Here is a 13,638-nt window from a genome sequence, read left to right on the forward strand (position 1 = left end):
GACGGCCGGGCAGCTGGCTCAGCACTGCTTCCGCCGGGAGCCTTCGCCTGCCGGGGTCCCTGCACCTGTCCTCTGGGCTCGCTCATTGCTTCCTTGGTGTGAGCGGGACACCCGGCTGGGGCTGGACGGCTGGCTCACTGTCTAGAGCCTGGCTCACGTGCTGACATGTGCTTGTGTCCTTCCAGTTGACCTAACGTCCTTTGTGACCCACTTCGAATGGGACATGGCCAAGTACCCCGCGAAGCAGCCGCTGCCGAGTGTGGTGGACACCCTCGCGAAGGTAAGGGAGGGTTCCCTCAGGGGACGCCTACCCTCTGCGACCGGGGACATGGAGCTGTTTGAAGCAGATCGCCATGGCGTCTGGACCCTGGCAAAGCAGAGAGGGATTTGCTGGGAGGCCGGAGGCAGGAGGCTGGGCTCTAGCCCTGCTGGGTGACCCTGGGTGGGGCCCGTCCCCGCCTGCCTCCTCTCAGTCCTGAGCCGGCCCTGGGGGTGTCTGAGGTTGTGACCTTCCACACCCTGTAGGTGCCCTGGAAATGGGACGGGCGACCCCCTGTCTGCCCTCCACCTCCTCTAGCCCTGCTACCTGGCCGGGTGGCTGTGTCTGTCTCACAGGACAGTCCCCTCGACTGACGACTGATGGGCTCCCTGAGCCTCCAGTGTCTGACCCGGACCCCCTGCCCATTCACTGCCCCCTCACCTCTTTTTTTTTTTTTTTTTTTTAAATATCTTTACTGATTTCAGAGAGAGAAAGAGAGAGAGAGAGAAAAACGTTAATGATGAGAGTCATTGATTGGCTGCCTCCTGCACACCCCCTCCTGGGGATGGAGCCTGCAACCTGGGCGATCTCCTGGAGCCTAGGTCGATGCTCAGCCACTGAGCCACACCTCTTTTTAAAAGGTATCGATGGAGGGTGGTCCACTCACACCCACACCCGCTCTTGAACATGACCCCACACACCTAGGGTGATTATTTACTTGCCAAAAACTCTGCTTCTGCGAAGAGTTTGGCTTGGGAGCCCTAACTCCTGGGACGTTCCCCGGGGGCCCTGCCCCTCATCTGAGGGGCCTGTGGCAGTTGGGAGGCCAGTAGGCACTGCCCCGTGGTTCCACCGCCTCAGCCAGCAGTGGCCTCAGCTTCTGCCGCGTGCCTGAAAGCACCAGGGCTCTGGGGACACGGGGGTCGTGCAGCCGTGCTGACTCCTGCTTGTCCCCCTGGGGGTGTCCCCTCTCCCTCCGCCACACGTGGGGCCCTTGTAGGTCACGGCTCCCGCTGGCCTGAGTGGCTGGGAGCGTCAGCCCGGCCAGAACAGAGCCCTCCTGTTGTCTCCTCGGAGTGGCAGAGCCGCCTGGGCGTGGCCGGGCTGGCGAGAGGAAGCGATGGCCGCTGGGACTGTCCCCGTGCAGCCTGGCTATGTCCTCGCGCCAGGCTGTGTCTCTGGGAACACGGGTGGGGCCAGAAGGCTCGGGAATGTGGGTGCGGCTCCATGGGCACCCCTTACGTCACAGACATCCCAGCCCCTCCTGGGACAGTTGGCAGTGATTCCGGGAGGCCCTGGCGAGGAGGGACTGCCTGGCACCTGCGCCAGGTGCGGTCTCCAGGAGGCCATCCCTGGTCAATGGCAGGGTTCATGTTGTTTTGTTAAGGGCACCAGGAGCAATTTGTAAGTTTGAAAAGTTTGGCCAATGCCTTAAAGTCTTCTGCTTTCCCCAACAGCAACTGGCACAGATCGAGACAGACCTGAAGTCCCGCACGGCCGCCTACAACACCCTGAAGACCAACCTGGAGAACCTAGAAAAGAAGTCCAGGTGGGTGCCAGCCTGCGCTCCTCCCCGCTCGCCACCTTCGGCCTGGCGGGCAGGATCCCGGCCTGGTGCATGTGTGCGATGCCCAGACCCTAGGGTGACTGGCGTCTGTGTCTGTGAGAGGGAGTAAGACAGACAGACACTGAGGCACTTGTGACTCTCAGGAGCGCGCTGGGCGGTGGGCCCAGGCAGGGGCTGAGGGCACCTCCCCGCCTGTGCTCAGGGAGGAGTCTGATGCTGGAAGGTGCCTGACCCCTGCCAGGTAGTGAAGCACGCCTGGGGTGCGCCCCAGGATTCTCCCCCGTGGAAGCTTCACAGGGCCCCTCCTCACATGGGCAGCAGGAGCCCGGCTGTCAGACCCGGGCCTTTTGTGAGGACCAGCAGAGGGCAGTGGGCTCTGTGGCTAGAGCAGAGCAGCCTCAGGGACTCAGGTGCCTTCTCCGCCCACCTGAAGGACCGCCGTGTGGGAGAGGGGCGGACTGCTTGGCCCAGCAGACACAGCTCGTCTCCAAGGTGGTGGGAGGTATCGGGAGAAGAGCATAAGGCTGGTGTCGTGTTGGCTGTAACTGTCTTGTGAGGTGAGCTCCCTGTTGTTGGAGGCATGTAAGAAGAAGCCCCGTGAGCTCCTGCTGGGGGGCTGGAAGGTGATCGTGAATAGGGCCGAGTTGGCACAGACGATCCTTACAGTCTCCCCAGGTTCTGGATCGGACTCTGTTGACTGTTCTCTGAAGATGCTCCAGAGAAAGGAAGTGACTAGGGGGAGCTCAGGGCCAGCTGTCCCCCTTGGATGGCCATCCTCTGATTGGCTCGCCACTGTGAACAAAGAAAAAATCACCAGGGGGGTCCCTCCTGCTTCCAGTTCTTTCTTCTGATGGTCCCTCGGCTGGTTGTCTTTTTTTGAAAAAAACACATGGTACATTCCTGGGAAATTTAAAACCAGAGAGAAAGAAGCACTTCAACTGGAAACTGTCCTTGGTTGCCCGACTTTGCATCAGAACTAAATGGGCACCCGGTGAGTTTCGCCTCACCCTTGGCCCGACCAGGGAGGAGTGACCAGAAGGGCAGGGCGCCAAGGGCAGAGAGCCCGAAATGGTGACCTTGGAGTAGATCTGTTGTGGTTTTGACCTGTGGGCCAGGGGGCCACTTGCCTGTGGGGCCATCCACGTGCACCCCCAACCGTGGACCTAAGAATGGTTTGGGACTTGAGCAAACACGTGGTCCAACCTCCAGTGAGCTGGTAAAGAAATTCCTCGTTGACTCATGGTGACACTGACTCATCTATTGCTCGAGTACTTGGAGGGAGGGAGGGAGGGGGCGAAGGGGGAGAAACAGCCCGCCCCCCCTCCCCCGCTGTTCTTTTCTTCACCTGGCAAACGTTTATGAAGCACCTACTGTACACTCAGGCCTTGTGCTGGGCCCTAAAGATACAAAGCTGAATAACATGAAATTTCTGCTCTTGGAGAGCTCACAATCATTCATTCAACAAATGTTTAGGGAAAGTCTCCTGTGCGCAGGGGTTACAGGCATAGACCAGGCAGGTGAGGTCTGACGGGGTAAGGAAACGCCACCGGGCTGTGCCCTTGGAAAGGGGCCCTCAGGGTGACAGTGTAGGAGGTGGAGGAGAGAGGTGAGGCTCCCTGGGCAGGCTGGAGAGCCTGTGGATGGCATTTTACCTAAACCTCCGGCCTCAGCTAAGCGCCTGACAGCTATTTTTTCGGGGAGCACTGCTCGATAATGAAGACGTTAGCTAACAGCAGGGCCTGTGTGCCAATGGTACAGGCCGTCTCGTTAGCTGGATCTGGGCCCATTTGCTGGCACAGCGGCCTTGATCCGTTTGCTAAAAATACCACGACCTCGGTGCAGACCAGGTTCCGCTGGGCAGGTAGGGAGCTATCTCAGGTGTGTGTCCCCTGGCTGATGGGCCCGTGAGGCGTGGAAAGTGAAATGGAGCTCTCTCTGGGCCGCTCTCTGCCCAGCACAGCCCGGCACAGCCCAGCACAGCCCAGCCCGGCACTGCCCAGCCCAGCCCAGCACAGCCCGGCACAGCCCGGCACAGCCCGGCACTGCCCAGCACAGCCCAGCACTGCCCAGCACAGCCCAGCACTGCCCAGCACAGCCCAGCCCAGCACAGCCCAGCCCGGCACTGCCCGGCACTGCCCGGCACAGCCCGGCCCAGCCCAGCACAGCCCAGCACTGCCCGGCACAGCCCGGCACAGCCCGGCACAGCCCGGCACAGCCCGGCACTGCCCGGCACAGCCCAGCCCAGCCCGGCACAGCCCAGCCCGGCACAGCCCAGCCCGGCACTGCCCGGCACAGCCCGGCCCAGCCCAGCACAGCCCAGCACTGCCCGGCACAGCCCGGCACAGCCCGGCACAGCCCGGCACTGCCCGGCACAGCCCAGCCCAGCCCAGCACAGCCCAGCCCGGCACTGCCCGGCACTGCCCGGCACAGCCCGGCACAGCCCGGCACAGCCCAGCCCAGCCCGGCACTGCCCGGCACTGCCCGGCACTGCCCGGCACAGCCCGGCACAGCCCAGCCCAGCACTGCCCAGCACTGCCCAGCACAGCCCAGCCCAGCACTGCCCAGCCCAGCCCAGCGCTGCCCAGGCTGCTTTGGGAGCCAGCCGGCCGCTGTGTGCACACTTGAGTAACTTAAACTGTCTGCCGCCAGCGGTCCCCTCCCAGCAGCGGCGGCTTACACAGGGCGGCACAGGTGACCGAGGTGTTGGATGCAGTGGCCCCTCGGGCAACTGGTGACAGCGCCTGAGGCCTCCCAGGCAGAGCTGGGGGCCCACTGAGGCCCGGGCCCCGCCCCTCCCCAGGGCACCCCGATTCCCCCCCTTGCCCTGCCTGCCCCCATCCCTCCCCCTGTGCTGTGGGTGTGCAGGGTCCACGCTGCTCCACGTGCCCTTCTGCTGACCACACCCCCTCTGTCCCGCACGATTCAGGGGAAACCTTTTCACCCGAACGCTGAGCGACATTGTGAGCAGGGAAGACTTCGTGCTGGATTCCGAGTACCTGGTCACACTTCTGGTCATTGTCCCCAAGTAAGTGGGCAGGAAGGTGGGCAGTTGGGGTATCAACCTGCGTCAGTCATCACGGAAGGAGACTGGCCCTGCCCACGGAGAGGAAGGGGCGCAGCCCACGGCCGGGCCCCAGGCCCTGAGTAAAGCTGTGTGGTGGTAGACAGGCCGCAATGCTCGCGGTGGTCACAGAAGTGACAGGAGCAGCCGTTTCGTGAGCACCTGCTATGTGCCGGATGTGACAGGTTCATTTCACTCCCAGCAAGCCTGGGGGTGGGTGGCTGTGGCCGGGTGTCTTGCCCAAGGCCATGCAGGGCCAGGCTTAGACAGCTCAGGTGCTCTCGACCTCACAGGGAGGCTGGGCTCAGGATCGGGCTGCGGAGGGGGCTCCCAGAGCCCATGCAGGGCCTCGGAGGGGGTCTGGGCTCTCTCTGGCCTCAGTCCTGCTCACCTCAGTCCCTCAGGGAAGGCGGCGTGCAGGTTCCTAGACACTCGGGACACCCACAGCCTTTCCTGCAGAAATCACTGACCTATTGTGTGTTCTTGCAGACCAAACTATGCACAATGGCAGAAAACCTACGAATCCCTCTCAGACATGGTGGTCCCTCGGTCAACCAAGTAAGTGAGACCCCACCGTGATCGCGGGGTCCCTGGGAAGCATGTGTGGGCTCTCTGGGGCACCCAACCACCGAACACTTGTGCCCATAAGAGTCCCTTGACCTGGGGTTCCTTCACGGCCACACACCCAGCCACATGCCAGACTCCCTCCATCTTTTGGAACTTTGCTTCCCTGCCCCCTCCACCAGGAAGCCCTCCTTGGCTACATTCCTTGGCTGCGCTCTGCTCTGCCTTTTCAGCTCGGTATGGATTCTTCCCCACCTGAAGATCAAGCAACGGCCTGGTCATGGTGGCCACAGAGTGGGGGAGGGACAGAAAACAGTCTCAGCATGTGGCCTGCTGGGGTCCGAGCAGGAGTGGGCAGTGAGGGCTGGGCAATTTACAGAAGAAGGGATGGACAAATACATTCATACCGTGAACATCAGTCACAGAGCTGGGAAAGCCAACGTCGAGTTGCCTGCAGCAGCTCGCTAGGTCTCACTACATGATGTTGAGCGAGCTGCGGAAGGCACAGCACAGAGCCCTGTGGTTCAGGTCTAACAATGTATGAACTAACCTCATGTGACTTGGGCACGTGCAGGCGCGAAGTAGAATTCTGGGGGTGTTTGGGATGAGAAATGCCAAGCTCAGCACGGTGGGGACCTGGGGGTAGGGAGCAGGATGAGGCTGGGAGGGTTTCTACGGAATGAGAATTGATGTCTTAAGCTGGGCGGCAGGCACATAGGTCCTTGTAATTCTCGGTGCCTTTTCCTATGTCTGAAATAGCTTGTAATTTTAAAAGATTTGACAGTGAGGCCCATTCATCTGCCTCCCAGAACTCAGAGCTCAGTCTACGGGCAGCCCTGCCCACTCCCATCCCAGCCCCGAGGCTAGAGGGCACCTGCCTGCCGCAAGGCTGGCCCTCCCCGGGTCACAGGCTCCAGGAGATAGCAATCAGGAGCTAAACTGAGGGGTGCAGGGGACAGGACAGTCACAGCCTGAGGTCACCCGGGAGGCTGGAGGAATGAGCCGGGGCAGCATGTCTGCAGGGGGAGGAGGGGAGCGCAGAGGGGCAGAGGGGCTGGCCCTGGCAGCTGGCCTGCTAGCAGGAGCGCTCGCTGCTCTCTGCCTCTGCCTCTCTCAGTGCCGGGGAGACCAGCCAGGAGAGCCCTGGCCTCAGACCAGAGCCCAGGCCCCGAGGGTCTGCAGGGGTGACTCTGGAAAGGTCTCTGGAGCCTGGGGTCAGCCTCTGGGGGTGTGGGCTCAAGAAACAGGAAAGGTGTAAGTTGACCTGTTTGTTCCAGTTCCATCATTCTGATTTAAAAAAAAAAAAAATCCTCACCTGAGGATAATTTTGCCATTGCTTTTCAGAGAGAATGGAAGGGAGAGGGGTGGGTGGGGGTGGGGAACATCAATGTGAGAGTTGCCTCGGGCGCTCGTCCTGACTGGGGCCAGGATCAAGCCTTCAACCAGGGTACATGCCCTTGGCTGGAATCAAACCCCGGACCCTTCAGTCCGAGGGCCGACGCTCTAACCACTGAGCCAAACCGGCCAGGGCAAGTTCTGTCATTCTGCATCCAGTGAAGCATATTGCATGAAAATGTAGACTTTGTGAGAAACTAGATTAAAGTATATACATCTACTCAGTAGGGTTTATAATTGTTTTGTGCAATATGATTCCTGCATCTTAAAATATTTTCAGAATAACAGCCATACTTTTTGAGAAAAACTTGTTCATAATTGCCAGGATGCTTGCAAAACTCTGCCTGGGTCCAAGGACGCTTCTTATTGAGTCATCTGGCCAGCAGGGCTCCAAGATGCTAGATTGCTGGCCCCAACGACCTCCATGCCCTTGGGGACAGCGGCCCCAGTGGTTTTACGTGGAGGGGGGCCGGGAGGCTGTGTCTAATTAGAACACTGCGACGCTGGACGTGAGATGGCCATTGTGAGATGGTTTCCGCCACCTGAAACCCCACCCTGCCTCAGTGTAGCTGCAGCGTCAGGGCCGGGGCACCTGTGCACACAGGTGACTAAGGCCCAGGCTTGATCTCTCAGGCATTTTATGAGCAGGAGCCAAACCCCAGGTCACTGCGAAACTAGACTCCTGTCCTTTCCTCCCTCCCAGGCCTGTGCTTAAATGGCCTGAAGGCCCCTGAGGCTTCAGCTTGGAGGGCGAGTGAAAGGGGAGGGAGAGGAAGGGGAGTAGCGGGGCCGCCAGGACCACAGAGCCAGGAGTTAGGAAGTAATAGGTGTGCCCTGGGTTCCCCGTCCTCGATGCTGTCGGGGCCCCTATGTGTAGGCCACCGGGTGGGTGGGGACAGAAGCCACCTCCCCAGTGACCTGCCTCCCGAGGGAGAGGACAGGCCCCTCGCAGCCCGGCTCCAGCAAGCAGGTGCTTCTCTCCAACAGACTGATCACCGAGGACAAGGAAGGTGGCCTCTTCACTGTGACCCTGTTTCGAAAAGTGATTGATGACTTCAAAACCAAAGCCAGAGAAAACAAGTAAGTGCCCGGTGGGCTTCTCGGGGGTCTCCGCCCCGACTGAGCTCCTTAGCGAAAGCCTCTCGTTTGCTTGTTTGAAGGTTCACTGTCCGTGAATTTTACTATGATGAGACAGAGATTAAGAGGGAACGGGAAGAGATGACCAGGTTGCTGTCCGATAAGAAGCAACAATATGTGAGTACAGGACGGGGGCCCGGACTTTCAGGCAGGGTGGGGACAGAAGGGCCCTGCCAGGTCCCCACCCCTGGGCACACGCCGCGCAGGAACATGTGCTCTCCTGGGGCAGTCGGAGCAGGGTCTCGGGGAGGTGACAAGCACCAGTAATTGTGGAGGTGGCGCCTGAGCCGTGAACTGTGGCGCTGGGTGCCTTCCGAGCAAGGTCTCACCAAGCCCTGGCACTGCCCCCGTTGTCGATGAGAAATCGAGGCTCAGGGGGTAATGAGCCCTGGCCCTGGGAGAGGACCCTGCCTAGTGCCCCTGACGCTGAGCAAGGCAGGCAGGGCCCCTGCCTCGGGGACTAAGGCCAACAGTCACACCACTGCCCTTGGCAGTGTGATTTCCAGGTATGATGTGACCTCCATCCCCAGCACCTGAGTTTACCTTCACTGTGCTCTTAGCAGAGTGGCTGCTTGCACTTGAGACTTCCGACAACAGCCACTCAGAAACTCTCCATGTGTGAGGGCAGCTGAGCTCGAGAGGGAGAAGACCCGACTTTGGTTTTTAAAATGGGAGTCACTCCACCACTCTGTAAAGTGGGCATATTCCGGACGCCAAGCCCTCCGGCTGCAGAGCAGGGCTAAGCCATGTGGCCTCCGTCTGGGTGGAGTGCTTTCGGGTCCCCTCCCCAGTCCCAGCAGGGAGGGTTCTGGAATCAAACCCAGGGGCTGGAATCGAACCCAGGACCCTTCAGTCCATGGGCTGACGCTCTAGGGAGGAAGACTGAGCAGAGTATACGGGCTCTCCGAGGAAGTCCGTGTATAAACACGGAGCTGTAAGTACGTGCTTGAGTGAAAAGCTAGAAGTGCCTCTCCCGCGGCTGAGTGCCCGGAGCCTTCCCGACGCTGGGCCGGGGACTCTGCACATCCGGCCTCACCTCCCTGGGTCAATGGCCTTTTCAGAGGGACTTCAGACGAGCCACCCCTCAGGAGTGACCGCCAGCCATGGGGCCCCCGAAACTGGGTTCTCAGAGCCCCACTGGGCTGGCCCATCCCCTGTGGGAGGTAACAGGAACTGATCATATAAAAGAGGCCCCCATGCATAGACACATGCACACGTGTGTACAGACGTGTGTGTTGAAGGCAGGCACACTTCTCAGATCCTCTGAGACAAAGGGCCCCAAGGCCTCAGACCCACCCACCCAGGCAGGAAAGGTGCTCACTGCAGAGCTGAAATCCAAAAGGTTCCCTCTGGACCTCAGACCCAGCACCTGGGACTGCTCCCAAGGTCTCCTTAGTGACCCCGGCTCCCCGCCGTGTGTCTGGACAGGAGCCATATAATGGCAGCTTCCACAAGTGTCCGGGCGGCAGCCTCTGCCCGGAGGACAGGTGGTCAGGTCCCCTGGCACCCACCCGTGCACTGGCACAGAACCCCTGAGGACCAAGGTGACACCTGAGCCCGACACCTGCCGCCTGGGTGTCAGGTTGCCAGCCAGTGCTTTTTTACACGGTGCCGACATCTGCACCCCCACGCTGCCCCTGGGAGCCCTGCTGGGCTCTCTCTTGGGGGAAATGCGGTTCGGAAGGGGTGACACTAACTCGGAAACACTTAGTCCCATTCGAGGCTCCCGCTGGGTGCCAGTGAGCGGGAAGGCTGGGGTCAGCCCCGCCCCGCCCTCTGGAGACTGACCTTAGCCTGTTTGGAGGTGGGGATGACTCGTATCCTGCGTCTTTCTGGTCGCAGGTGTCCTCAGTTCCCTGAGATCAGAGGGTGGGAGTTTCCCGAGCTTTCCACCTGCTCGAGAGAAAGACCATAAGGGGGGGGACATGTCCTGACAGCATGCCTGACGGGTTTCCTGCAGCGGCGTGCCCAAGTGCACCCTGGTCACCAGGGCGGCTGCCGTGGGCTGGACGCAGTGGAGACGCCTCGCCCGAGCCCAGCCAGCCGGCTCCGCAGGCAGAGCTGTGTCCTTGCCTCGCTGGAGGGGGAAGGTCCTGAGGCCAGGCAGAGGGAGGGGATGCAGACACCCCCCTGCCAGCGATTGGCTCTTTCCATGGAAGATGGAACCAGAAACTTCCACACCCCGGTGCACCGGCCACATCTCCAGTCCCAGAGGGCACAAGTCCCAAGGGTGGGCGGCATTCAGGAGCTTGCCTTCCCGTGCAGGAGATGAGAATTATTTCTGTGTTTCTGATGCATGTTTCCTGAAAGATTGATAAATCATTTCTGTGCCTTTAGCAAACTTCCTGTGTTGCTCTTAAAAAGGGATCATCCACCTTCCTGGACCGCAAGGTTAAGGTAACCCCGCTAGGTAACCCCGATAGGCCTGCTGCGGGGCACACCGACAGAGAGAGAGAGAGTGAGGGCGAGGGTGAGGTAAGCAACCCCCCGGCAGCCCTGGGGTTCCCTGGCTCGCATGTCCTCGCCAGCGCAGGTGTCTTCTGAAAAAACAAATCCTTGCATTTCTGTTATCTACTACGGCTTCTGACGTCTTCAAGGAGCCCAGGATGGTGCCTTCCTCTTAATCTGTAGAGCCTGTTTGGGGATGCCCCCGCCCCCCAACATGGACGGTGCTTATGGGCCTTGGTGCCTCTGCTCTGCCTGGAGGTGGCTGGAGCTGGTGATGGGCAGGTCTTGGCTGAGGAGGGCGTGGTTGGGCAGCTCCACTGACCTGCCCTGGCTGGACCCACCCCTGACCTTGGTGGGCAGTTGGAGGTATCAGGTGGAAGCTCAGAGCCTTTGCTGCAAGCCTTCGAACTCCCCCAGATGACCGGCCACACCAGCACTAGTCACAGCTGCCACCCCTGAGGGTTTGTGGTCATGTGAGGTGAGGCTGTGAGGAGCCCCCTGAACTCATGGCTGGTGGGTGATGCAGGGACCTGGCCAGAGCCTTTCAAGAAGGTGGGCCCTTTGACAGCAGTGTCAGCTGCCCGCTGAAAGCCCTGAGGTCAGGGGCTGCCCAGCCCAAGGTGTCCTCAGGTATGTGCCGGTGGCTGGCCCGCTGAACTTCCCTGCACCAGGTGCCCTGGAGAGCATGGTCCTGGGCCTTGCCCAGGCCCTGTGGGACCGACTTGCTGCTTCTGCTGGCCCCTGGGCGTTCCTCCTCTGCTCAGGGCTTGCTCTCTCAAACCCGCATCCTTCCTTGGCTTGGCTTCGGGTGGAGCCGCCAGGAGGGGTCACGGCTCTCCTGTCTCTGCAGGGCCCCCTGCTGCGCTGGCTCAAGGTGAACTTCAGCGAAGCCTTTATTGCCTGGGTCCACATCAAGGCACTGAGAGTGTTCGTGGAGTCCGTGCTCAGGTAGGTTGGAGGAGCCTGTGGCGGGGTGGCTGGGAGGGGCCACCTGGGCTCCCCTTCCCTCTGCAGGCCCCTCCAGCCTCCATCGGCCAAGGTGAAAGGAAGTGGCCTCAAGAGGCAGGGCTGTGGGAGGGCTGCTGAAGGGGGCCAGGGAGCTAGAGCATTGGCCTGGGTCCTGGGCGAGGTCTCCGTGGGGAGCAAATGTTAGGGAATCATCAGTGATGATTGATGAGTTCACCTCCCGAGTTCACAGTGGGGAGGTCACACCTCAGGGACCCCAGCATTGAAGGAGCAGGAAAAGGCAGAGACAGGAGGAGGGAGTGCTGGGAGCCCAAGGGAGCGGGAGGTTAAGGTTCTCTGTGTCCCTGGAGCGAGAAGTTAGTGTAAGGCCCAGGATGATTGAGTGACATAGGTCGCTGGTGACAGCACATTGCATACTGAAGTCTGGAACAAGAGTTCTAGGGATTTGAAGTTTTTATTTAGAACAGGGCATGATGGGATGTTAAAGGGCAGGGGACAGTAGAGAGAGGCTGGACCCTGCAGCGGCCAGGGTGGCTCGTGTTCAGTGTGGGGGTGCAAGGTGAGGCAGGCCCGACGCCTGATTCCACTGGAAGCAGCGACCAGCAGCCCACTTCCACGTTCACGTTCCCTTCGCCTTTCTGCAGCTCCAACAAATCTCAGTATTTCAGGGAACACTTTGCACCATTGGCCGTCATGAGGACTGGGGAAGTTTGGGAGCCAGGGGACACTGGGAAATAAAAACTAATCTTCACAGATTTCTGCTGATAGTGTAGTTAAAAAAAGTTGACAATCAGAAAGTGCATGTTTATTATTCATACAGTCCTCAGTTGTCTTTGAGTAACACCACAGATGTAGCTGCCAGGCAAGTGATTTTAAATGTACTTGGGCATGCAAAGTCCACGTAAAACCTCTTGTCCACCCAAAGACTCAGCAAAAGGCGCGAACAAGCTTGGTAAACCTGCTGGGTTTGAGACCAGTGCTTTGGGTCAGGTGAGTCCACCTGCCTCCATTCACCCTGAGCACTCACCATCTAATGACCACATACAGCTAGGGGACCTCTGCTCCACACTCAGGAACTATCGCTGTCAGAAGCCGGTTAGCATGTTCTGGAAGTTTTCCTATCCGGAAAGATCTGGTTAATTCGTTCCTCCCAACCCCAGACATTTTGTCTGAGTTATTTTCTCAAGCTGTGCTGGCTGCAGCTTCTCCTTAGAACCTGCTCTGTCGTGTCCAGCACACTGTACCCACTTGCGCTCGGAGGAGCTTACGGACATTTTCTCACCTGAGCAGGTACGGACTCCCGGTGAACTTCCAGGCTGTGCTCCTCCAGCCTCACAAGAAGTCATCCACCAAGCGTCTGAGAGAGGTTCTGAACTCCGTCTTCAGACACCTGGATGAAGTAGCAGCTGCAAGTATACTGGACGTAGGTACCTGACCCAGAAATAGTGCCTCTCCACAGCTACATACACTCCCAAAATGGTGCTTGCCAGGCTATTGTGAAAATCTACATTTCACAAATATGGAGGTATAGAGGCTGCGTGTGTGCACGTGTGTGGTGGGGACACTGTGACAGGGAGAATGTACGGTCAGTGTCTAGAGAGCTTCCTCAAAAAAAAAAAGTAAAAAAAAATAATTATATAAAAAGATAAAACTGCAAAGTAGTTATGCACTTGGAACACGATGTTTATCTTTTGCAGGCATCTGTGGATATCCCCGGATTGCAGCTCAGTAACCAGGACTATTTCCCTTACGTCTGCTTCCGCATCGACCTGAGTCTTCTGGACTAAGAGGCCGAGCAGGCACCACTAGGCCTTGTTCATGAGGACGGGACGACCACAAATGCTCTTTGCCTCAGCCAGACAATTCACGTCTCCTACAGAATTATAGATTTGTAGAGAAATTGCTAACGAAAGTTAGTCACAGTTGTATTTATTTTTTGTAAGTTACAATAAAGAAATGCTCGGTCCTTTCAGTTGGCTCTTCACTTATATGCTAACGTAATTCAGAACTTCCAATCTCCCGAATGTTTTACATAAACGGGGACGGCCTATCAGTGGGTGACCTGCGGCTGTATTTCTTGCTTAATGGACATTTGAGGACTTAGAGGAGCACTGAAAACCGTAAGCTAGCTGTAAAACCAGCTATGCTCCCCGGTGATGGCCCAGATGTGCTGGGCATAAGCAGCAGTTCTCAACCGACCGGCTTTTCCCCCTTCTACACAAACTTGCTTCCCGTTCCACA

At 58.9% G+C, this 13,638-nt stretch overlaps 1 protein-coding gene across 3 annotated transcripts in view; it reads left to right on the forward strand.

Moving 5' to 3' along the window:
• Positions 1-13,363, forward strand: part of ATP6V1C2 (ATPase H+ transporting V1 subunit C2) — a 32,005-nt gene extending 18,642 nt beyond the window's left edge. For 2 of the 3 annotated variants that reach the window (XM_087823343.1, XM_087823344.1), the window contains 10 exons: positions 186-280; positions 1,717-1,808; positions 4,753-4,851; positions 5,377-5,445; positions 7,834-7,926; positions 8,007-8,100; positions 10,321-10,458; positions 11,282-11,379; positions 12,688-12,820; positions 13,095-13,363. In XM_087823343.1, the coding sequence (XP_087679469.1) occupies positions 186-280; positions 1,717-1,808; positions 4,753-4,851; positions 5,377-5,445; positions 7,834-7,926; positions 8,007-8,100; positions 10,321-10,458; positions 11,282-11,379; positions 12,688-12,820; positions 13,095-13,184 (1,001 nt within the window). In that variant the 3' untranslated portion in view covers positions 13,185-13,363. The remainder of the gene's footprint in view (positions 1-185; positions 281-1,716; positions 1,809-4,752; positions 4,852-5,376; positions 5,446-7,833; positions 7,927-8,006; positions 8,101-10,320; positions 10,459-11,281; positions 11,380-12,687; positions 12,821-13,094) is intronic. The other variant, XM_016221100.2, reaches the window with a different exon arrangement.
• The last annotated feature ends 275 nt before the right edge of the window (positions 13,364-13,638 follow it).

This window comes from Miniopterus natalensis, chromosome 13 (assembly GCF_054644295.1).
Source record: "Miniopterus natalensis isolate mMinNat1 chromosome 13, mMinNat1.hap1, whole genome shotgun sequence".
NCBI classification, from domain to species: domain Eukaryota; kingdom Metazoa; phylum Chordata; class Mammalia; order Chiroptera; family Miniopteridae; genus Miniopterus; species Miniopterus natalensis.